Source organism: Anguilla anguilla, chromosome 4, assembly GCF_013347855.1.
Source record: "Anguilla anguilla isolate fAngAng1 chromosome 4, fAngAng1.pri, whole genome shotgun sequence".
NCBI lineage: Eukaryota > Metazoa > Chordata > Actinopteri > Anguilliformes > Anguillidae > Anguilla > Anguilla anguilla.
In genome coordinates, this window is record NC_049204.1 from 7,923,178 (window position 1) to 7,945,445 (window position 22,268).

A 22,268-nucleotide genomic window follows, 5' to 3' on the forward strand; every position below is an offset into this window, starting at 1 on the left:
GGCTGCTTCAGCGCCGTCCCGCCCTAACTTTCTTTCTGGGGCTCGGAACGCCGCGGTTGCGAGAAACGAAAAAATAAAAAAAGGCTCTCCGCGCGCTAGCCGCGCGCAGCCGCTAGCCGCTAACGCCGTCCGCTCCCGTTTCGGCGGATCCCTATTGATCGTCTCACTTCCTCTTTATCTTTAATCAAAAGCTGGCAGGAACTCTGATGTTTTATTAACGAGGCCCGGCGCTCCGAGAGCGGCCCGCTCCCCGCCGCCGAGACGCTGCCGCTCCTTCATTATTAATGAAGCAGCGCTGCTAATTATCCTAGCGCGGCCGCGCGGAGGGGTGTGTGGGTGGACGGGGGGTGGGGGGCAAGGGGGGGGGTGGGGGGGTTGGTGTAGGAAGTGTGGGTGAGCCCCCCCCCCCCCATCACCTGTACCCCCCCTCCGTTAAGCACAGCTGATCAAGGGAGGGAGAACAGCAAGCTACTCCGAACTTTTAAAAAGAAAATGTATTCCTCTCCCTCTCTCTCTCTCTCTCTCTCCCTCTCTCTCCCTCTCTCTCTCTCTGTCTCTCTCTCTCCCTCTCCCTCTCTCCCTCTCTCTCCCCCCCTCTCTCTCTCTCTCTCTCTCCCTCTGAACACGCTACATTTTATAGGTTTAAGGGATAGCAGAGGCTGGGAGAAGAGAAAAAAGACCAAAAAAAAAAACCCCCAAAAAAAGTGACTGAAATGTGACGGAAACACGGCGACCGGCTGCGTACGGCTTCTCGCGACCACGGTAACGGCGTCCCACTGCCTCGAGAAGCTCTTCCTCACGGCGAACTCAGCACCCTCCGAATTCGACGAGAACGGCCGACCCCCACCTGCGCACACAGCGGGCGCGCGCGGCGCTGCCTGAGGCCTGTTGATTAATGTCCCCCGCGCGCCCGCACAGGCCCCCGCTGAGGGGCACACCGGTCCCCCGCCTCCACCGCCCGACGGACGGACGATCAGCCGCCGCCCCGACCAATCACGGCCCTCCGTCGAAGGGAGAGAGAGAGCAGCTACGACAAGGGCCAGCTTGTACCTCCTCAAAACCTCATCAGACATAAATACGCCTCCCTGCGCGTCGCTGAGTCGTAAATCACGCCCAAACAGATCTGTCGAAGCCTCGCACCGAGAGCTTTTATCTCCCCCCCCCCCCCGCCCCCCCCCGCCCCCCCCCCGCTCCTACCCTTCTGACACTGAGACAAACTAAATTATGTGTGTACTTGTACTTCTCTACCCGTACCTCTGTTAGCAATTAAAGACTATATAATTTGCCCCATCAATTGAGTTAGCGCCGCACTCTACAAAACAGGGGCGAAGAGCCTGGGAAGGCAATGTGGGAACCATTTTGCCGTTTGATTGAACGGCTCCCCCCCCCCCCGCGAGACCGCCTCCCTCCTCATCCTCGTCTTCCTCCTTACCCTGCGGTAACAGAACGGAGCGGTTCCGTTGTAAATCGCTTCAGATCTTCGCTGCTCTCCGGGCCCCCACCGAACGCTCCAATTTTCAATCTATCATCTGGTACCGAGCTAACAGCCCCCATAAAACACTCTCTTCCTCCCTGTCCCGCCTCTGTTCTTCTCTCTTTCTTTCTCTCTCTCTCTCTCTCTCTGTCTCCCTCCTGCCCACATCTCCTCCATCCTGTTCTGTTCCCGCTATCTCTGCTGATGGCTCTTTTTGTACCATTCAATCTCTTCCCCAAATCTCTCTCCTGTATCACACAATCTCTTCCCCAAACCTCCCCCCTGTATCACACAATCTCTTCCCCAAACCTCCCTCCTGTACCGCGCACCCCTCACCCCCCCACCCCCCACCTCCTGCCCCCCCTCCCCTCCGCCCCTCCCCGGCTACCTCCTTTCTCCGGCCCCTCACCGGCTCTGACCTTGGCTCCCGGCTCCATGGCAGGGGGAAACGCGGGCCAGATTAAATCAAAAACTTTGGCCCCCACCGCGTAATCTCAAATTACCAAACTAATGCGGCTAATGGAGGGGTCCCAGAAGACCAGCCAGCCAAGTATTCTGCAAAAAAAAAAGAAAAGAAAAAAAAAAGCTGACTCCAGGAGAAGCAGGTTAGGAAATTTATGAGTGAGGAGAAAGGTCAGGATGTTAATTTGATCCTGGGCCCATGCCGCGTTTCGATTCCTGGCAACAGGAAGCCTAACGCAACATACATAAAACATACGCCAAGATCCCGTGAACTACGGCCACAGGGTTTATCACGCAGACGCAGATTCAGAAGATTAGGCACAGCAGCAGACGATGGGGACACATACATATACATATATAATCACAATTATTAAGTGGAAAATCACAAATTATTTTGCAATTAAATTACGTTTCTTTTCAATGAGCACGAACCATTTTTTTCTTTTTTTTTTTTTTTGCGTTTCTCATTTGCCGTGTCTGAGACGGTCTGCGGACGGGGAGTCTCCCTCTCCTCCTCCAGAGTGACTCTCTCATAAAGGAAATTATCTGATCGTCGCCATTAGAGGTTCGGCTCAGCACTTTTCTAAATGGATTGTTAAATTAAACCGCGGGGGGGGGGGGGGGGGGAGACTACGCTCATTTCAATATCGAGATTTGGATCCGCACCGCGGCTCAACCGTTCTTGAGGATTCCCCCAGGAATCTTTTCAGTGTAGGAATTACACAGAGAGAAAGGATTTTCTGCGATAAGCATCACATTTTTCCCCAGCCGCACAACCGGTGCCATGTTTTCCTCGCTTTAAAATGATTGCTTTTTAGAAAAAAAAGAAGAAAAAAACCATGTTAAATAAAGATCAAATGTATTTTTTTTCAATAACACATAATGTTGAAATTACAGTCAACAGTACACAGCCCTACCCATAAATAAACGCACATTTCTAGCAGCTGAAATTTACCCGTTCCGTTTCTCTGTTTTACTTGTAATTCATCTGTACGGCAAGGTGTTAGCTCGCCTCTAATCGGCAAACTTTTCACCAGGCGGAATTTAAATTAGGCGGCCGCGCTTTTCTACACCGAGCACGTGCGCTAGATCACTTCCAAAAGAAGCCGTAAAAATGATGGCCCTTTCCCGCTGAAATTGAAACGGGCAGTTTTTACGGCGCCTGAAATTGGACCCCGTCATATTATTTCATTACTGCATGGCCAATGTGTTAGAGCAATCAGTGAAATTCTTGCTTCGCTCACCCCCTCCCCCAGCACCTCCCCAAAAGATCCTGGGCCTGGGGACTGGGGGGGGGGGGAAACACATCTGAACATGGGGGTGCACATTTGGGGGTGGGGGGGTGATGGGGAGAAGGGGTTGATGGGAAGAAGGGGGTTAAGTCCTTAAAGCTCTGAAGATCGCAATAGAACTACAAACCCCGCGGAAAAAACTACAAACCCCACGGTTACTGTGGGTGTCTGTGGCGCAGCTCTGCGCAGGTGGTGGCTACATGCTAATCAGCGACAGCTCTCCCCCCAGAGACGCGATGCGAGAGAAACAGATGGACCAGCAGCGTCCTGCGGCTGGAGCCAGGGGACGGGGGGGCAGGGGGGGGGGGACGCTCTCCCAGAACTCTGTTTGTTTGGTTTTTGTTTGCTGTCGGCACGATGTGGTGCGCACCCCAGCATCCGCAGCTGTTCCCCGCACCCGCCAACAGGGGACGAGCGCGGCGGGCGCCACACAGCGCCGGACTACAAAGAGCCGCCGCGTTAGAGAAAAAACACACAGCTGTTACGGCCGGACGACCCGGTGATGTTTGTTAGCTTGTACTCCTCCACTCTCTGTCCTTCTCTCCCTCTCTCTCTCTCTCTTCTCAGTACATAAAAGACACATGGAGCAAATTCCCACATTATTAACCTCACAGGCAAAATGCCCCCCCCCCCCCAGCGGGAGACCGTGTGGTGAAATTCATAGGGCACCAGATTCTCAAGCCATATATGAACCCACCCCCCCCCCCCCGCCCCAACCCGCCCCCCCCCCCCCGCCCTGTACAGCCGGGGGTTCAATTCCCCGCAGGGGCAATTTCTGAACTGTGATCCCATCTCCATCTGCAGCCCCCTCTGCTCTGATTTCCCCGTGTCTGAACAAAATGAAAGAGAAGAAACACAGAAAGGGGGGTGGGAAGTCTCCTTTCTGGATCTCCCCTGCTCCCCTGTTAGGATGTTCTCTTAGGATCTCCTACTTGGTTCTCCTCTCTGGAGCCCCTCTGTTTGGAACTCCTCTCTGGATCTCCCCTGTTTGGACCTCCTGTCTGGATATCCCCTGTTTGGATCTTCTCTTAGGATCTCCCTTATTTGGACCTCCACTTAGGATCTCTCCTGCTTCCCAGTTAGGATCTCCTCTCTGGATCTCCCCTGTTTGGATCTCCCCTGTTTGGATCTCTCCTGTTTGGATCTCCCCTGTTTGGATCTCTCCTGTTTGGATCTCCCCTGTTTGGATCTCCCCTGTTTGGATCTCCCCTGTTTGGATCTCCCCTGTTTGGATCTCCCCTGTTTGGATCTCCCCTGTTTGGATTTCTCCTGTTTGGATCTCCCCTGTTTGGATCTCCCCTGTTTGGATCTCCCCTGTTTGGATCTCCCCTGTTTGGATCTCCCCTGTTTGGATCTCCCCTGTTGCAGCTCTGTGCATGGAGGGACCCCGCCTGCCTGCCTGCTCAGCTGCAGCCTAAGACTCCTTTTCCTCTGGCACACGTCTGTACAATCACAACTCACGAACCATGTGTTCCGAAAAAAAAACAACAAAAAAAGTGTCCCCCTTTTAACTTGGGACTGGCTAAGGAGAACCGGGGAGCGTCCCCCCTGCCCACGGTTAAAAATCCGTGCCCCCCCCTAACAGGGGCCCCAAAAAAAAAAAAAAAAAAAAGTGGAGAGAGCTCTCAATCCTCTCCTTACTGGAGCCTTCTACGCCATCCCCCTCTAAATATAGCAGCCCGGGTCTTGACCGCCAGATTGGCCAGCATTATCTTCCCTGCTCCCTCCTGTGTGCTACCATGATGGGTGTGCACCTGTCCCCCTGCCCGCCCCCCTCCCGACCCCCCCCCCAATACACACACACAGACACCGGGGTCAGGCTAAAAAAAGCTCCCGCTCAGTGATTCCCCCACCCTCCCCCCCACCCCATTTGGAGATAGGCAGGTAGTGCACCGGGTTAAGGTTACACTATTTCTTTGCCCCCCACCCCCACCGCCCCCACCCCCGCCCCCCAGTTTTTAGAGAGACTCTATGACATTATACTCTCCAGAAATACCCAGCAGTCCCGGCCCACCGGGTGCACTGAGCCGCCATCAAACGCCGTCAGAGGTTGCCACGGCGCCGGGACTCGCTTTAATAAAGGCAGCGGCTTTCATCTTCGCCATCTAATGACGGGGGGCTGTGATTGGCTACAGCGCCGCGTCCTCGCGCACGTGTCCCGCCCGGATCCGGCCGCCGGACCGTTTACGAGCCGTGGCCACGCCCCCCCCTCCCCCCCCCCGGACCCCCAATCACAGAGTTCTTCATTAAGGATGCAAAAAACCGACGCTGCACTAGTGTCCCCCCCCCCTCCCCCAAACACTTCCCCCATAACCGTCCCAGCATACTTTTCCGTTATTTAAGCTTGTCGTTTTCGGCCGTTTCTATGACGGTGACGGCATGTCGAAAGAATAGGGGGGGTGGGGGGTGGGGAGGACATCCGCAGTGCCTCGCAGGAGCGTTCTCCGGCGCGAGCCTCCGATGCGTGGCAGAGCCGTTAATAAAAACGCCGCAGAGTCGCCGTGGCGCATATTTATCGCCTCATTGGTCGAGCAGAGCAATCAGCGCTGCGTTTCATAACGAGTCATCAGGACCGCTTATTTCGGAGATAATTAAGCGATTCGGCCGCAGCGGAGGCCGGGAAGCTCCCTAACGAGAGGTATAGCGGGGGGGGGGGGGGGGGGAACGCGCACATTTAGGCTATTAAAATGAAGAGGGGCGGAATGACAGCTTTGCGTCGCTTCTGTGAGGCTTTTTTTTAATTTCTTTTTTTTTCCAATTTTTTTTACACGATTTTGTTAGCAAAACCTCAAGACGATAATGTGCACTGTAATCAGAAATGCCCCCCCCCCCCCCCCCCCCCCCCAAAAAAAAAAACATCATCGGGGCGATAAAAACGTCTAAACCAATGCGGTCCGCGGTACGTCCTCCATCGTCTCTGTTACCGTGGAAACCGCTAGCGCTGCTGGAAAGCGCGATCCTATTGCAGTGTGGGAAAGACGGGCGAGAGGGAGCCGGAGTTCTCTCCGTCAGCAAATAGGGGTGCAAAAAAAACCAAAAAAAAAAAAAACCAGACGAACCTCAAAGGGGAGAGATAGAGCTTTGCCCCCCCCAAGCCCCCCCCAAACCCCCCCCAGGAGACAAGGGCAAAAGAACATTACCATTTAAGCCAGGAAAATAAAAAAAAAAACGTATGAAATAAAACAGCCAGTCAGAATCCAGCCGAAAAAATTGTCGGCGTACTGCGACCGATGGCGCTGTACGGGGGGACGGCGGAGCGCGGTCCCGTTTTAAAACCATAAAAATGATCTAAAACGGGACAGAAATCCAATTACACCTCGCGTGCGGCGCGTTCCGGAGGTGTAACTCAGATCTGCGGAGGAGCGACAAATCCCAAAATATGGGGGGCAGGACTAAGCTCCTGAAGCACGTCCGAGACCGCCCCGGCGTTTCGGTTACGGATCCGTCTGATCTAAAGGGCGAGAGCTGAATTACCACGCCAACGAAAAAACAGGTAAACCCGAGAACGCGAAGGAAGGGTAGCCGGTGATAACGCGGGTCCTGAAAAAACTCTCACGCAGGTGACCGGGAAGAATGCCAGCTACAGGCGAACTTCACTCCCACAGGAGGTAAGCACTGTGCCTTCGGGTAAACTCCACCTTTAAAAAAAAAGAACCTCCGCCTAACACCAAAATGAACATTGTTGCCTGGATCTTGGGAGACACCGAAGTACACAGCAATGGCAAGAGAAACGACACTCCGTCAGCTGGGCTATAGCCTACAAAACAGCGTAACGTTGTTCGAAAGACAGAAAAAGCCCCCAATACTGACCAGGAGAAGAAAGGAGGGATGATATTGCCCACGCACGAGCGTCTTTTTTTTTAAAAACGGAGACCCCCGTGGCCTTCAGCTCTCCACCGCGCCCAGAACCCCGAGTCGAAACCAAACCCCCTGGGGCCTGTGGGGCTCGTCCCGTCCCGTCCCGTCCCGTCCGGGTCATTTCCCTGCGGCCAGCGTTCTCCCGCCACACGCCCCAACCCCCCCCCACCCGCTCCCACCCACCTAACAGTCCAGATGAAAGGGTGGGGGGGGGGTTAAAGACGGACAGTAAATTGAAGGTCACGGCAAAGAGCCGAGAAGTGGAGGGAGAGAGCGAGAGAGAGAGAGAGAGAGAGAGTGACAGGAGATGGAATGTTAATCGATGAGCGCGCGCACACAAGCGCTCTCCGAAGGGTTTCTCATGGTTTACATCACCCCCCCCCCCCCCCCGGCGTTATTCCCGCGTCAGCACCGAAACCGCTCCGATGTCACGGGTGAAATCGGTGGAGTCCCGCTGGGGGGGGGGGGGGGGGGGGCGGGCGGGAGCGGGGGGGCAGGCAGGCAGGCGGGCGGGGGGGGATGAGGGTAAACACCACACAGCTCCGCGCGAGACAGGGCATGAGCAGGGGTGAGCGTCAGCAGAAGGAAAAAGGGCGATAATGGGCGAAAGGAAAAGAGGTGTTTAACCTGAGGGGAAGCGGACGGAGCTGCAGGGGGTCGAACAGGGTTGCAGCGATAGACCAGCCCCGCACTGGAGTCTCTTCTCCAGAGAGCTGTTCCTGCTCTCCATTTTACTACTGTTACTGTGTGCGTGTGTGTGTGTGTGTGTGTGTGTATGTATGCGTGTGTGTGTGCATGAGTGTGTGTGAGTGTGTGTGTGTGTGTGTGTATTGGTGTGTGCGTGTGTGTGTGAGTGCGTGTGTGCGTGAGTGAGTGAGTGAGTGAGTGAGTGAGTGAGTGAGTGAGTGAGTGAGTGAGTGAGTGTGAGTGAGTGAGTGAGTGAGTGAGTGAGTGAGTGAGTGAGTGTGTGAGTGAGTGAGTGAGTGAGTGAGTGAGTGGGTGAGTGTGTGTGTGAGAGAGAGTGTGTGTGTAAGTGTGTGTGTGTGAGAGTGAGTGAGTGAGTGTGTGTGTGTGTGTGTGAGTTTATGAGTGTGTGTGTGTCTGTGTGAGTGAGTGAGTGAGTGAGTGTGTGAGTGTGTGAGTTTATGAGTGTGTGTGTGTGTGTGTGTGTGTGTACAAAGCACCAGTGAGTCTCTGCTCTTTCGTTCCCCCAGCTGGGAGAGAGATGCTATTGATCCTGCTGCTCCAGAGTCACAGCGCGCTGCACAGACTCCCTCCTGATCCCAGCACCTGAGCCCCAGTGCCGAGGCACGGCTCGTCTCTGAGTCATCGCCGCACACCTGAACTGAGCTCACCTGCCCGTCCTCACCTGTCCCCCCTCCCTCACAAGCCCCAGGACCCTCCGCTTCCTCACGCCACCCAGAATCTCAGAGCAATAATCCACTGTCCTACAATACAGCTCCATAGTCAACTGCTTCACAGGGGTTTAGTCCCAAAGTTACAAAGGAGGGAGGGAGAGAGCAATGGAGAGAGAGAGAGAGAGAGAGACAGAGGGCAAGAGGGAGAGAGAGAGCCAGAGAGAATGAGATAGATAGAGACAGAGAGAGAGACAGAGACAAAGAGAACGCGAGAGATAGAGAGACAGAGACAGAGAGAGACAGAAAGTTAATGATGGAGGGAGCGAAAGAGAGAGGAAACTTGCTGCTTTGTACCATTTTTCGCTTCCACAGTTGAGGTGGCACGCATAAAGAGACGAAACGAACGCTGCCGTCTCCACATGATTGGATCAGAGTGGAATGCTAATGCGCACAAATACATCCACATTACCTTTTACTTAACACCCGATCTCGCTCCTCCTTTCCCGAGAATGAACTGTGCGCTGGTGTGGAATGAATCAGTCACACATTCGAACGCAAGCTTTCCTGGCCAAGAGTTCTTCCCTTAAATCTATAAATCATCATTTAAAAAAATAAATAAAAAAAAACGTTTCTTTTTTAATCTCCTTCCGTTTCACACCATTCCTGGTTTCTTCAGAACGGACATCAAAGATTCTTCGTTAATTTGAGCCTTTCGTTATTAATTTATGCATGTTGAATGTGCTTTCGTATCAGTCTTCGGGTTCTTAAGCTTGGCCTGATTAAAAGTCAGAAGAAATTAGCTTTTTTCAGAAATTACCGTTTTTTAATGTTGTTCCGTATTGAGTTATATTTAATTTATCGTCTCGTTACAACACGCTCTGAGGCTCTGAGTAATTGGAGAAGGGGATGGGGGCGAAACCGGATTATTATAACTAGTAATTAGGAGCTCGCTAAACAATTACATAACAGTTTATGTAGACATTTCAGCAGGAAGCAAGTGACTTAATCCTGATCCAGGCAATGCACTTTCAATTTTAAAACGGTTAGTTTGGTGGCCTAAATAAGGCACTTAGGCTACGTTTACACCGCAGGTCTTGAGGGCCCAGTTCCGATGTCTTGCCTATACCTGATTATTTAAACCGCCTGTTTACGCCTACTTTGAAAGGTGACCCAGTGCCAATACCTGTGTGACCACCGTTTACGCTTGTAACAACCCGCATGCGCACACCAGGGTTTGGTTACTGAAACGGAAGCAAACAATCAATCAGGCACCACAAATGAGACCGAAGTAATGATTTAAGCTATTGCTTTCTGAAGAATCTTACAGTGGTCTGCAACGAATATCCTCAGTATTTTTGGCTGGACCGCAAAAGAGGGGCCAGCCCTACAAACGCGAATGTCTGTGACTGAGTGACTGAGTGAGTGACTGAATGAGTGAAGTTACACCATTGGTTGGCCGAGTTATGACGTTACACCATTGGTCGGCCAGTCCAGCCATGTACTAGGTTTCGCCCTCCATTTGACTTCTTTTAACATTTCACGTCACCGGCGGAGGATGGTTTTGACACATCTTACCTCACACGTCATTCAAATGCGAAAACGTGTAAGAATAATACATTTTGAATGACACGCTATTCGCAATGGCCGCGAAATTCAGATCAGTTTAGATGACAGTCGCATTGACAGATATCCGATTCCTATCGGATTTATTTCCACATAAGAATTCGACCCAGAACGGATCTGAAAATATCCGATTCCATGTGCTACTTCCCGGTATGCATGTTCACGGTACATGCCTGATCTGTGCCACATGTGCGCAAAAAATCTGAATTGGGTCATAGAGGTAACATAGAAATGACCTTATAAAGTATAGTAGGGGCCTACTATCACACAATGGTGAAAACTCGATGAACGTCTTCATAAATTGGCACACAATAACACATTCAGTGTCTTTAATAACACGCTTATTGCGCCAGTGTGTGCAGCTATTTAGGCTATATGAACTGAAAATTGGTTGGACTGTCCAATATACCTGCATTAAAAAAACCCCCAATTAAAGTCACATTATGTTAATGCTTGTAGCGCTTCAACACTTATTATATATGCACATCTTATACGCGGCAAGCACTTATAAATTGATCTGTTAAAATGAGCTCAGAATGCTCAGCTCCAGCAGCGAATTAGAGCGGCACGCTCGAAAGAGTCAGCGACGTTGCCGTGACGGCCCGCTCAATTGCTTGTTTGCCGAAGAAATCAAAGAAGAACCCAGTTCAAATGTTGACATGATGTGGCCTTTAAAGGAAATAAATATATAATATCTGTCCTTTAATGAAGCCAACGGCACGATTCATAATCACATTTTCGCAGGCTAATTAAGGAGACACCAATTACCACCTTTGGCAATCGCGAACTGAAGTCCTCCGAACCTAATTACGTTATTGCCGTGTAAAATGTATTTGCATTTAGCATTCGCTCCAATCCAGATCAATTTACACAGCTCACGTCTGTTTTATTTATTTATTCTACATTTATACAGCGGTATATGTGCTGAAGCAAGTCAGGTTAAGTGCCTTGCTTAAGGGAAGAACAGTAGATAACTCACCTGGGAATCCAACCTGTAATCTCCAAACAAAGCCGTTTCCCCAACCATTATACAGCACCGCTGCCATATTTCAATCACTACAAACATGTAACGTCTGAGAAAATTAAGTTACTAAACAGCAATCGGACCATCGCACGAGCAAAAAAAAAACTGCCTATCTTGTTGATCCATAAACATCCACGTAAATTGCACAGCGAGTAAACAAGATGTATAAGTGTGTGCCGATGTGGCGTGATTAAACCAGAATCCATCTCGGCAGCAGTTTTCCTCACTCGTTATTTACCTCTTCAGCATTATGTCTTCAGTAATGACAGCAAGCCCGACAGCGTCGTCCTTCACAAACTGCCTGACTCATAGCGCGTACTGCTTTCAGCCCCGTCTGTTCCTGCATTGTTCCGGCAGATAACAGAAACGGCGCGCGGGGAGGATGTGATTTTGAAAAAGCGTCGCGCGGTAAAATATTCAGTGTTAAAGCAGCTGTGCTGTGGAGCACATTTTATTCTGACAGAGTACGTTTTGACCCCTCCTGGACTCATAAAAAACAATGCTACGGTTAAAATAACATTTTTTTTGGCTTTTGTTTATCCACTTCTAGTTTTTTTTTCTCCTCCTGTTGCATTACACCATTTATCGTTTTACTTAACACCTCCATGCCATTATCCAAAGCAACACAGCTTACATTCACACACACTCTACCTATTTCCAATGGCTTTCAGCTTAAATACTCTGCTCAAGGTTCAACCTGCAGTGCCTCACCTGGGATTTGAACACGCAGCTCCGTGATTCACAGGCTCATGCTCTGTAACCGCTATACTACACCTCTGCCCTCATTCTCGCACGTACACAACCCACTCAGCAGGACAACTGGTCTAGATTAGCCTTCAGCAGGCTCGACTCCCAGACGAACTGTGTCTGTGGTTACTGGGCCAACCGTCTTCTCCCAAAAAGACAGCTCACCGGCTGGGTGGGTCAGTATCTGCTGGCAAGCCCAGGATGCAGTGTGTGGGATTTTGGGAGAGGGCTCAGACAGAATGGGATGCTGAGGGTGGGGGGGTCTGTATTCATCGTGGGTTAGATAAAAGCCCCGCCCCTACTCTTATCCTGGGGCTGTGTCTCCATTAGCACCAAGCACATCTGCCTTTTACCCCCTCTCTCACTCTCTCTCAAGAAAAGACTCATTCACTCATGCTTGCACACACGCTTGCATGCGCACACATACAAAACACTGACACACAAATACTAGAACACACACACACAGAGACACACACTGCAGGTTGCCAGCCGGTCACCGAATCAGACAGTGGGGGCTCCCTGCCCGGGCAGTATACCCGCTGGGTCACCTTCCTCTCCGCCGCTCGCGTTGGCACACACAGCTGCCCAAAACAAGCGCCCGCCATCGCCCGTCAGCTCCGGAGAGCGTGAATGACACACTCCCCTTTAAAAAAAAATAAAAAAAAAACGCGTGGGAGAGATCGGATTAGCATATCACACAGAAAACAAACCACTATTTTAATTCTTGATCAGACCGAAACGGAACACAGTCACGGCCCTCCTCTGACTCCTCTCAAGCCAACAGCTCGGACAGAAGTGCCCTTTCGAATCCCAACGATTACCGCGGACGCCACGCTTCTGGCGGCCAACGGGACCGTACCTCACCGGTAAATTGAGCCTCTGCAGCTGTCTGCGAATGCTGGCAAACAAAAAAAAAGAAAAAAAAAAAGCGGTACCAATTCCAGACATCTGTTTGCGACGAAATACCATCGGAGCTTTTTGATAAAGTGCCCGAATGCTTCTTCAAAAGCCTTTAAAAATTGGGACGTATTGGGGCAGCCAAAATGCAGACCAGGATGAAGGCGGGCGAGGGGTACGTACAAATCAAAAGTGACCGTCCCCGAAAATTGCACAGCAGAGGGGAACTCAATCAGTCCAGGTCTTCGTCTTAACATGGAGGGGGGTATTATCGAATAATATGCCCCCTTTCTCAGGGGCTTTTCTCCTCAGAAAAGGAGGGCGACGGCGAATATTGCATTTTATTTTGTTAAAAAAGCCGTAATTCACTTTTCAATTTTCGGGCAATTTATATGCTAATGCGCAAGTTAGTGACATCTCCGCTGAATTATCCCCACTGACTCTCGGGGTACTGAGTGACATGTCGAGGACAGACCACGGCGTTCGCCAGGTAAAAGTGCATCTTTAATAATTAGGAGACGTGTCTACCTGTACCTCTGCTGACACTGAACACCCGTCGCCTCCTCTCCAACCTCCACCTGTCTCTCAAATTCAAATTCACATAGCTTTATCGGCAGGAAATGCGTTGTCAAATATTTGACACTGGCCTAAGGATGTAGATCTCATTTCAACTTGGGGTGGGGGCAAAGAACAGGTAATTTTTTTTTTTGGGGGGGGGGGGGTACCACCCAATACAACATGATAAAATTTTGGGGGAGGCAATTGTTGGGGGGATGTTACCCCCCTCCACCACCCTCTCTCTCTCTCTCTCTATCTCTCTCTCTTCCTCTCTCCCAGGATTCTCGGTATGGCCACAGTACCCCACGCGTCTGTACACACGCCACACTCTCAGAGGAAAGGGTTCTAAAGGGTTCTAAAGGGTTCTAAAGGGTTCCTCTGTGTCCCCGTAGAGGAGCCCTGTCTACAGCTCAAGCGTTCCTTTCTCTCGGGCAAAAAAAACGGCCAGGGAAACCGTTTCCCCCCGCGACAAACAAACGGTCTGGGAGCTTTCACACTTTTACACCTGCCACAGAAATACAGGTCCATAAGGACTGAAAAAAAAGGTTCCCCTATGAAGACAAAGTTAAAAGAGTCCTGTTATGTTTCCCCTGAGAGTGTATCCCATCTCTAATGGGATTACAGAGAGGGGATGCCCACACACACACACACACACACACACACACACACACACACACACACACACACACACTCGCACACACACACACACACACACACACCCCTGCAGAAGCCTTGTTACGGGCACTGAAACCACCTCCATGCAGGAATAAGGGAGGGACTCCTCCTGCGCTGGCAGGTTGGCGGTCCTCACAAAGCAGTGAAAATGTGACGTGCGGTTGGTGTCCGCGGCGGGAAGTGCGCTGGGCTCGGATCCCGCGCCCGGGCAAGCCCAGGCGTTTTATGGGAAATCCCGGCGATTAAAAATGGACGTTTCCCAGCCTGTAAGGGCGCCAACCCGCAAAAAAAAAAAACCCATAAAGCTAAGCATAGCTTAGCGCCACGTCTCCGAGGACAGATGAACGGATGGACGGACGGACGGGGTGAAGGGCAACGGATGGCCTACAACTGTCAGATTTCGACAGCTCACGGCCCATCTGCAGGAAGAAGAGGTGGGCCCATCCTTGCTGGATATCCTGTGTGTGTGTGTGTGTGTAGGTTGGTGTTTGTGTGTGTGTCTGCGTGTGCATGTGTGTGTGAGGGTGTGTGTAGTTTGATGATTGTGTGTGTGTGTGTGTGGGGGGGGGATTTGAGTGTGTGTGTCTGTGTGTGTGTGTGTGAGGGTGTGTGTAGGTGGGTCTTTGTGTGTGTGTGTGTGTGTGTGGGGGGGGGGGGGGGCGGGATTTGTGTGTGCGTGCATGTGTGCGTATGACTTCTGGGTGTCAGGAAGTCTGAGGCTCCTGCCAGCCAGCTAGCTCTGGCAGGAACGCGATTAAAGCTGTATGGCCCTGCCCTGTATCCCCCGCCTGCTGTCTGCAGACCTACAGACCAGACCAGCCCAGACCAGACCAGTCCAGACCAGACCAGCCCAGACCAGACCAGACCAGACCAGACCAGCCCAGACCAGCTCAGACCAGCCCAGACCAGACTAGCCCAGACCAGACCAGCCCAGCCCAGCCCAGCCCAGCCCAGCCCTGACCAGAGCAGCCCAGACCAGCCCAGGCCAGCCCAGACCAGACCAGCCCAGCCCAGACCAGACCAGCCCAGCCCAGACCAGCTCAGACCAGCCCAGACCAGACCAGCCCAGACCAGACCAGCCCAGACCAGACCAGACCACACCAGACCAGACCAGACCAGCCCAGACCAGACCAGCCCAGACCAGACCAGCCCAGACCAGACCAGACCAGCCCAGACCAGACCAGCCCAGCCCAGCCCAGCCCAGACCAGCCCAGACCAGACCAGACCGTGGGACCCCTGCCCGATGTTAGCCTCCGCAGGCCCATTCAGTACGGCCGTATTTATAGCCCGGCTGGCTATTCAGCATATTTACGCTCCCCCATCAAACCCAGGAGGCAGGCAAGGGCATGAGATGGGAATGAGACAAGGCAGAGTAAACAAACACTCAGATTGAGAGAGAGAGATAGAGAGAGAGAGAAAAAGGGAGAGAGAGTGAAAAAAGAGAGGGGGGCATCCTCCACCTTTTTTTGGGTGGTCAGATGGATGTAGATCCCGGGGATGGGGGGGTGGGTATGCTGCGGGAGTCCGTGTCCTTCACCAGGTTTTTATAGACAGAACATACATGTGTGAAAAAGTTTTTTTTTTTTTTGGGAAGGGGGGGGGGGGCAACCTACAAAGCACAGAAGAGACCCTCTCGCAAATAATCGACAGACCCAGGTCCGAGGCGTCGGTGTCCGTTGCTCAGACGAAGCACAGTGCGGAGGCACCGGTGCACCTGACAGTGGCCACACTCTCAGAACGAAAGCCCCCCCCCGCCCCCCGCCCGCCCCCCACTACCACATGGGGGCCCCCCATTAAAAGAACGTCAAACGATCACACTCCGTCCACCTCGCTCTCTTAGTGTTTTCGTTTACACTGTAATTTCGCACCGCTTGCCCAATGGCGGGGTGCAGGGGTGCAGGGGTGCAGGGGTGCAGGGCACACCAGCAGCGGGGAGCGGGAGATGAAGCGCTCTCCGGAGCGAAGGGTTTGGGTGACCGGGGCGTCCGGCTCTCCTCAGGAAGTATGGGACAGGGAACAACGATGCCCCCGGGTGTTAAAAGCGGCAGGTCAGAGTACTCACCAGCACAACAAGTACAAGTACAAGTTGAGTACAACAAACAACAAACATATGAACAGAATATGTTTATTGATTATTATGTTATCTCTCATTATCTTTCTTTTCATTTCTCTCTCTCTCTTTCCATTTTTCCCTCTCTCTCTCTCTGTTTCTCTCTCTCTCCCTCCCTCTCTCTCGCTCCCAGTTGTTTTTCGCTGCCTCTGTGCGCTCCGTTTCAGCCAGATCAGCCTCCCGCGCTGATCGCTACGGCTGAGGGTGAGAAGGCGGATCACAAACGACTTCCTGTCCGTTTCCCTTGTTCCCACGGCGCCGGCGGGATTCCCGCCAAGCAGCATTTACATCGAACGAACTGCAAAAAAAAGAAAGAAAGGAAACAACCCAAAAAACTGCTGTCTAAGAAAGGAAATGTTTACTTTAGCCGAACGCGCGCTCATGCGCGTCGAGTGAACAGGGAGTTTTCGGCGGAAAAACTTTCCGCCGGGTTTTTCTGGGACCGAATAGCGGAAACAGGCGGGTGTAAAGAGCTCTGATTGGCCGTCGGCCTGCATCTGTAGCCCCACCCCACCCCACCACCCCGACTGGACATGACGTCCTTCGTCTCTTGATCTTGCACATCTGAACTGGGGGGGGGGGGGGACCCAGGAGGTAGGCGGAACCCCCCCCCACCCCCCATCCCCTTTCCCAAAAATCAGCTGTCGAAATAAAAATGCTATGTTTTCATAACAGTCGAGCCCTATTAAAACCCAGGAGGGAGGGAGGGAGGGAGGGAGGGGGGAGGGGGGAGGGGGGGGTCCTTTTAAGGACGGCAGGAGCGTCGATGCTTCTCTCTCTCCGCCGGTGGATTGCGACAGGCCTCGGCCCACGAGCGCCAAAGCCGCTATTCAGATCGTTTGCTCTGAGTCACCGGCGTCCAGGTGCCGCTCCGACCACACGCCGTCTCCTGAGTCAAACAAACCGCGCGTTCCCACAACCGCACAACCACGTCTCCCCCACAGACTGCAAAGCATTGTGGGAACCTTTTTTTTTTTTTTACTGTGTCTCGGTGAATCAGTGACATTGCATCATTAAATAAACTCAGATGCAGTACATTCTCCTCTCATAGTGCACACTTTACTCTGATAGGGTACATTTAATCTGACAGTGTACACTTTACTCAGATAGTGTACACTTTATCATGGTAGAGTACATTTCACTCTGACAGTGTACATTTTACTCTGATAGAGTACACTTTGATAGTGCACACTTTACTCTGAAGTGTACACTTTGTTCTGATATACTACACTTTACCCTGGTAGTGTACAGTTTGGCAGAGTACACTACTGAGATTTTACTCATTGTATAGAGATATACTCTGTATAGAGTATCCATTACACTGTAGATTTTACCTAGACAGTGTTCATATGAACCTCACTGAGTCGAACAAACACTGAGCATTGAATTCGGTGGGCTATCATCTTTCACTCTTAAACTGGACAGCAGTGGCACTAATTATACAACATCGTCAATTTGGTATTCAGCCTTTCGAACAAGACAGCACCTATGGTGGCGGTAATGAATCAACTGAGTCTGTGCCTGCATCGTTTTTTTCTTTTCTGTAAAAGAGAAGAAAAAAAAAAGGCATTGTGGGATATTTCCGAGGCGCTCTTTATCGCCATGGTGAATCGGCGCTAATTTCTCGGTTAATTAACTGACTGGTGCCTCCAGGACCTGAGCGCGCCGGAGTCGGATGCCAGACTGCACCGCGCCACCCAGCCAGCGCCCAGCCACCGCGGACGGCTGCCAGGCTGAGGATGCGCCCGTCTAAGCAACGATGCCACCCCAAAACTGCAACGCATAACGTGCCATGTATACAACACACACACACAAACACACATTCACGCGTATACTCACACACACAAACACACATTCACGCGTATACTCACACACAAACACACACTCACGCGTATACTCACACACAAACACACACACGCACACACACACATACTCACTCACTCACACACAAACACACGTTTACGCGTATACTCACACACACAAACACGTTCACAAATACACAACGCACACACATTCACGCACACAAACACACACACTCACACTCATACACACACAAACACACACATACACAATACACACACACTCACACACACATATACACACATATTGTACACACACACACTCACACACACAACACATATACTCACATGCACACACATGCACATATACACGCAGTCACACAAATACACACACAGTGCCAAATACACATCTGAAATAATTAAACTCTATAGACTATAATAAAAATGTAAAAAAATACTCCCTGTGGATCCACAAGAATATTTATTTAATTTTTTTAAACGAAACCTGTTACTAATCAAACCGGACGCAGGAACCAGTAATGACTCCGCAGTGGTTTTAATGGTATCTGGTGGCTCAAAGTATGTTTCAAACAGCAAAACCTCATCTCGCCATCTGCCATGTTCCCTCCTCCCCCGCCCACCGGCACCTTCTCACAAAAAGACTCATTCAAGGCGTCCTGGAAGTGTTATTCGGTCTAATGATTCATTTGAGTCCCGGCCAGGATCGTCACTTTAGTCTGCGCTGCTGTCGCGCTCCCTGACTCACAGCAACCGTCCCCGGGCACCTCTCGCCCTCGCTTCCCCGCGTCTGCGTCTGCGTCTGTCCTGAAATCCGGGCTCGTTCGGACCCGTCCCGCTTCACCCCGGCACTGCCACCCACGAGAGGGATGTGCACAAGTCAACCTTTTAAAATAATAAAAAATTTTCCCCCTAGAAAACAATCTATTTGCACCAACAAGCATGCATTCGGGAAAGGAAACACTGAACACAAAATATTCCCAAATCCGCACCCCCCCCCCACCCCCCCACCCCCATGCGGGCAGCAAGCGGAACTTTGTGCCGTGCTGAGACGAAGGGGAATACTTTATAGCACAGGCGTTTTTTGGCAGATGCCCTTATCCAGAGCCACTTACACCATTTCTGTGGGCATTTACACGGCGGGAGGTACAGTGAAGCACTGCAGGTTCAGTGCCCAGCTCAAGGGAACGACGGCAGTGCCCGAGTTTGGGAATTGAACCGGCAACCTTTCGGGCCGTGAGCCCAGTTCACAAAACCGCTGTGCCACACTGTTGCCCCTCCTCAGGACACCCCCCCCCCCATGTTTTTCCTACAATCTGGGGGGGGGGGGGGGGCTATTTCCTACTGTCCCGCTTAAACTCCTTTAACCAGTCACTCAAGGCTGTCCAAGCCCCCCCTCTGGCCAGTGGCCTTTGGCCGGAGACACTGTGGTGCCACCCCCCCCGCCCCCGAGCCCGATTCAGCGCTTCACAGGGTATTACAATCGCTATTTCCATTCTGATATATATTGACCCCCCCCCCCCCTTCCCCCTCCTCCACCCCCACCACTTTGGAATACTGTTTGTAACATGAGCGCATGGCTGACTTTGTTGGCACGATGCATATAATCGGCTGTATTAACCCCCCCCCCCCCCACACACCCCTTCGCCTGACGGGACTCCCCCGAACAGCCTACACCGGATTATGTAGGCCTCACGATGGGTATCCTCGTTCTTAAAAACGTGGGGGGTCACGGTGACTATTAAAAGACGGTGAAAGACCTCAACATTATTTCACCCCAGTCACACCTACATTTATATTAGGCCTTTCCCAGTCTATTTCAATGGGGTGGGGGGGGAGGTTGCCTCCTCTATATTAAGAAGGACTGTTAATGGTTAGTGGCATCGGGGCTGAGCTGTATATTCGCCCAATTGCTTATTAAAAATACTCCCAAGCACGTGACGCATGGAAGGGTCCCAGACCAATTTCCAGGGTGCTATTCTGAGGATGACAAACAAAAGCACTTCCTGAAATAACACGTCTATTTGCAACCCAGGGAGTAAGAAACATGCCTCTTGGTACCGGCGTCTCTACAGCAGTGCGTACTCCCATCTACGCTTCATCGGTCTGCCTCTTAAACACAACCATTTCACCCTGACCCAATTATCGTGAATTCGCTTACTGTAAATGCTGGTGTTTATGGGTTTGTTTGTTTGTTTTTTTTAATCTAACACTGCTCCCTTAGAGAGAGAGAGAGAGAGAGAGAGAGATAGGGAGAGAGAGACAGAGAGAGAGAGAGAGAGAGAGAGAGGACAGGTTAGATTACACGTTTTCCTGTTTACTGTTCTCAGTCGGACGCCGCAGCCCACCGCTGTTCATTATGTAGCCCCGTGCGCTGAAAGAAAGGGGCCCTTTGAACATATTCATATTAATCCAATTAGCGGTGTCACCGCGGCGCCCGCTAACGACAGCTCGGTCGTGCCGAGAGCAGTGTGGAATGCTCGCGCACGAGGCCTTCCTCCTCAGCGGGAGTCTAGGGGGGGGAGAGATGCGCTGGTCACGTGACCGGCATTAACACGAACCGCGGAGACCGGAGAGGCTTTGGATATCGTAATAAACACGGTCGTAAAAAAAAAAACACCCTTCGTGCCGGCGCTCACAGCTGCACGCTGTAAGGGAGGGAGTGTAGTACAATGGCTAGGGGACCTGGGCTAGCAACACAGGTTGTTGGTTCGATTCCCTCCTGGAAGTGCTACCATTGTACCGCTGAGCATCTTATTTAAATTGAATAGCCTACCACCGGTACAATATATGCTGCTGCATAATTGGATGTTACGCAAAAAAGAATGTGCATTCTGTGCAAGCTGCTGTAGATAAGAGCATCTGCATACTAAACAGACTCCATTTTCCATTTTAAAATCATTTGGAGTTCTGCTAGTTCTCAAGTTATGAAACTCTGAAAGTAAACAGAGCCAGACGAGAATGCTAAATTTGCATTTTTTAAAATAAGACGATAGAAAAATGACAGAATAATATGCAAAGGCTCATGCGCTTTTCCAAAAGATATCTACTTTGTTTACAGCATGCTCAAACAACACATTTGATTCATGCATTATTTATAAATCGCACTAAATATTTGGCCCCTTTGCCACTAGACTGTAGGTAAATGCCAAGCTCAGACATAGGCCTACTGAATAACCTGTTCTAGTCGTTGTTTTATATGTTCTTACATGGTAAATGGACTGCATTTATATAGCGCTTTTATCCAAAGCGCTTTACAATTGATGCCTCTCATTCGCCAGAGCAGTTAGGGGTTAGGTGTCTTGCTCAAGGACACTTTGACACGCCCAGGGGGGGTTTGAACCGGCAACCCTCCGACTGCCAGACAATCGGTCTTACCTCCTGGGCTATGTTGCCCCCAGTCTTACGACTGCGTCACCCGAGTCACCCACCAATATAACGTGAGACCTTCCACTGCAGCACAAATTTCTGGTCTGGGAGACCAAGGTGGCCCAATCTCTGTTCTGGTATTTTCTTTTTTTTTTCCCGCAAGAAGCTGGCACGTAACATAGCATTGTTACCATGCGGTTGGGGGGCTTGAGCGTGTTATCCTTCGCAATAATGAATACGGTAATTGGATGTGGAAGAATTACGCCAGAGCTGTGAGCCCGTCTCCCCCAAGGCTTTCCGAAAACTGGCTGGCTCTCAGGTCAGCGACTTTTACGATAAACACCGCAGGCTTTTTTATACCCTAGACACCTTACAACAATAACAATGAGCATGCATGCGGAGCCAAAAATGACTAGCAGTATCTGTTCACTGAAAAAAAAAAAAAAAAAAAAAATCACTTCTGACGCATCCAAAACCAGTGCTAATGTTAATCACGGCTTTCCGGAAACGCTTCGAGCTCGGACGGCTATGTTTACGAGCTACCAAATTTCCAGGACTGGCTCCCCCGAATGTGTTATTTATTAATGTGTCTCGCGGGATTTGATTTCCAGAGAGTTAAATCTAAGCCCCTTCACAAGCAGTAGAGCAGTACAGAGTACAGAGCGTTTCACGAAGCATTTCCACGCAGCAGAAAATTTCATTTAGGGAGTTCAAGCAAGCTTATCAGGGTTTTTTTTTTTTACCCCCTCCCAAGCACTCTCCTCAAAAACGCACTGACAGGACAGAGCAGGAGGGTATGGAGTGCCCTGTAAAGGGGGGGGGGGGAAGCAAACACACAGCCTGCCCGCGCACCCTTCTCTTCCTGATTGCTAATGGAAGCGGGTGTAATAAAGTGGGTCAGGGGGGTCCCAGTGGGGAGAGTAATAAGCCACGCGGCAGAAACAGCAGCGAGGCGCAGAGTTATGCCTCTCAGACGAGATGTGAAACCTCGCGCCGCCGGAGCG

The 22,268-nt window shown here is 51.2% G+C and overlaps 1 protein-coding gene across 1 annotated transcript in view; it reads right to left on the reverse strand.

The window, feature by feature from the left end:
* Positions 1-11,292, reverse strand: part of sema6bb (sema domain, transmembrane domain (TM), and cytoplasmic domain, (semaphorin) 6Bb) — a 78,007-nt gene extending 66,715 nt beyond the window's left edge. Inside the window, 1 exon segment of the mRNA XM_035415969.1 lies at positions 11,047-11,292. Within this exon segment, the coding sequence (XP_035271860.1) occupies positions 11,047-11,133 (87 nt within the window). The 5' untranslated portion in view covers positions 11,134-11,292.
* Between the last annotated feature and the right edge of the window lie 10,976 nt (positions 11,293-22,268).